The sequence below is a fragment of the Cydia strobilella genome, chromosome 13 (assembly GCF_947568885.1).
Source record: "Cydia strobilella chromosome 13, ilCydStro3.1, whole genome shotgun sequence".
Classification (NCBI taxonomy): domain Eukaryota; kingdom Metazoa; phylum Arthropoda; class Insecta; order Lepidoptera; family Tortricidae; genus Cydia; species Cydia strobilella.
In genome coordinates, this window is record NC_086053.1 from 6,566,571 (window position 1) to 6,568,973 (window position 2,403).

The 2,403-nt window shown below is 39.1% G+C and overlaps 1 protein-coding gene across 1 annotated transcript; it reads left to right on the forward strand.

The window, feature by feature from the left end:
• The first annotated feature begins 246 nt into the window (after positions 1 to 246).
• Positions 247 to 1,602, forward strand: LOC134746579 (protein twist-like). The gene has a single exon (XM_063680998.1). The coding sequence runs from the start codon at positions 466 to 468 to the stop codon at positions 1,273 to 1,275; it is 810 nt and encodes a 269-aa protein (XP_063537068.1). The 5' UTR covers positions 247 to 465; the 3' UTR covers positions 1,276 to 1,602.
• Positions 1,603 to 2,403: the final 801 nt, after the last annotated feature.

Genomic DNA, 2,403 nt, shown 5'->3' on the forward strand with positions numbered 1-2,403 from the left:
ATAGCTATGATTAAAATACATCAAATTGTGTAAAAATATTTTCCATAATGTCAATATCCAGGGAGGAAAATGAGGACTACGTTTTTATGGAGAATCGATTGTCCCCTATCCTCTTAAACTGCGTCCAAAAACATAATAATTTAGCCATTTTAAAAGAAAAAATAAAATTCCAATCTTCACAACACCCTACCCTATACAGGATGCGCCATCACCGATGCGATCAGAATGGCGACCGTATACATACCTCTATATACGCGGTAAATACGCTCCGAAGATGATGGACAAGATAAACAAACGACGAATACGACGATCGTCTATCCCCGTCTCGCTCTCGCCGACCGGGAGGCGGAGCGAGTGGAGGGAGGCGCGATGGAAACGGTTAAATGGTTATTTTTTGTGTCTTGTCAATGAAGGGACGCCCGGCCCCAGGAGTCAGTCAGTTGCACCCGCTTGCACCGCGCACCCATGTTGCACGATTACACCGATCCGCGAAATATGCATTACGAACACTGTGACTACAGAACAGTGCCTATAAAGCGAGAGAAGGACTCCGAGTACCCCGACGACGAAAACTTCTATAGCTACCCTCCTATGGAAATCAAAAGGCAATCCGCGGAGCAGGGCTTTACTCCCTCCTCCCCTACACACCTCATGGACCTCAGCAATGGTACCGAAAGACCGACGCAACAACAGTGGCCGTCCAACGTTATATTTGGCAGCGACGAGCGAGAATACCAGCCTCAATACCACCCGTATGAACCAGAGTACGGCCAGGAGCGGCAGAGGCAAAAAACATTCTACTTCGACGATTCCAACTCGCAAGACACCGTACGGACGTTCTACGAACCGAATGAAAACGGGGAATACAGAGCTTCCACTGAAGAACGCAGCGACGGAAGTGACGAGCAACGGAGATCGAAGAGGCGTTCCTCGAAATCGTCAAGAAAAAAAGCACAATCGTTCCAAGAAATGCAGATACAACGCATGATGGCTAACGTGAGAGAACGCCAGCGGACGCAGAGTCTTAACGAAGCCTTCGCGAGCTTACGGCAGATCATACCTTCGCTGCCAAGCGACAAGTTGTCTAAGATACAGACTCTTCAATTAGCGACTCAGTATATCGAGTTTCTGTACCAGATTTTGTCGAATAACGAGTGCGCGCCGAGCGAATCAACGGACTCCGGCGGTGAACACGGCAAGTACTTAGCACAGGACAAGCTTAGCTATGCCTTCTCTGTGTGGAGAATGGAAGGAGAGTGGAATGGACAGACGTGATTCTTATCTAGTGTTTGACCAAAGAAAAAAGACGCTTGACTTATTCCATAGTATTAAGGATTGTTGATTATTTTTAAAGTGATTATTTTAAAATGATAGAAATCTTTCACAATGTTGCATCTGGCATAAAGGATATTCGTCCAAGACCAAGTGATTTTGTACATAATGCATTGTTACACAAAATGTGATAGTTAAGTATTTTTGGGTATTTTTTAAAATACCGAAGACGTGTATACGAAAATTACACGCTGTAAATAAAGTTATTAGAACCTCCAAAGAGTCGCGAAAGCATGTTAAACACAAATAAAATAAGATTAATCTCGTAGGATTATGCACAGACCGATTGCACAGTTTCCATACAAATTGCAGTCCGTCTGTATCGGCCCTAAGTGTTTATAATTTAAGAAGCTGATTACCAAAAATAAAAACACAATGTTAGTAAGAGTCATTAGAACCTAGGAACCTACATGTATTGTGTTTTTAATTCCAATAAATTTTAATTATCAAAACATTTCATTTATTTTTTAGATCCTACCCCAATCGATTTTATGGGTTTCAAATATAAAACAACAAATCATTTTTAAACAATTTATTGATTACCTTTACACTACTTTATTTTGGTACATTTTTTTCGTAAATTACATAGTAACTATATAATGTATATTAATAGTAAGATTCCCTAGTCCCTAGTTACATGGTAGAGTTCAACCGGCCCCTAATATTTAAGTATTTGCTTCCATTTAAGAAAAAAGTTTGTTCTTGAAAATTGACACTGTTGACACAAAGAACTAGGGAATGCAAACTCGCACCAAGATTGGCGATTCGAGATTTCGCACAAAAAATCTGAATCGAGATTGGGTGTTTCGAAATCTCGACCGTCAGACTTTCGAGATCGAGATTTGACAATAATTAAAGATGTTATTTTGATTTAATTTTTTTAAGATTTGCTTATATAAGTACTACTTACTAAGGGTACGCCATGTTATATTTTAAAAATATAAGCAACAAGTTAAATGAACATATAATAAAAAAAACAACTATTATTTAAAAAAAACAAAATACATATAAAACTCTAATTTGCATGTAAGTAAGAAAAGTGGTAATAATTATTTTTAGTTATAATTGTAA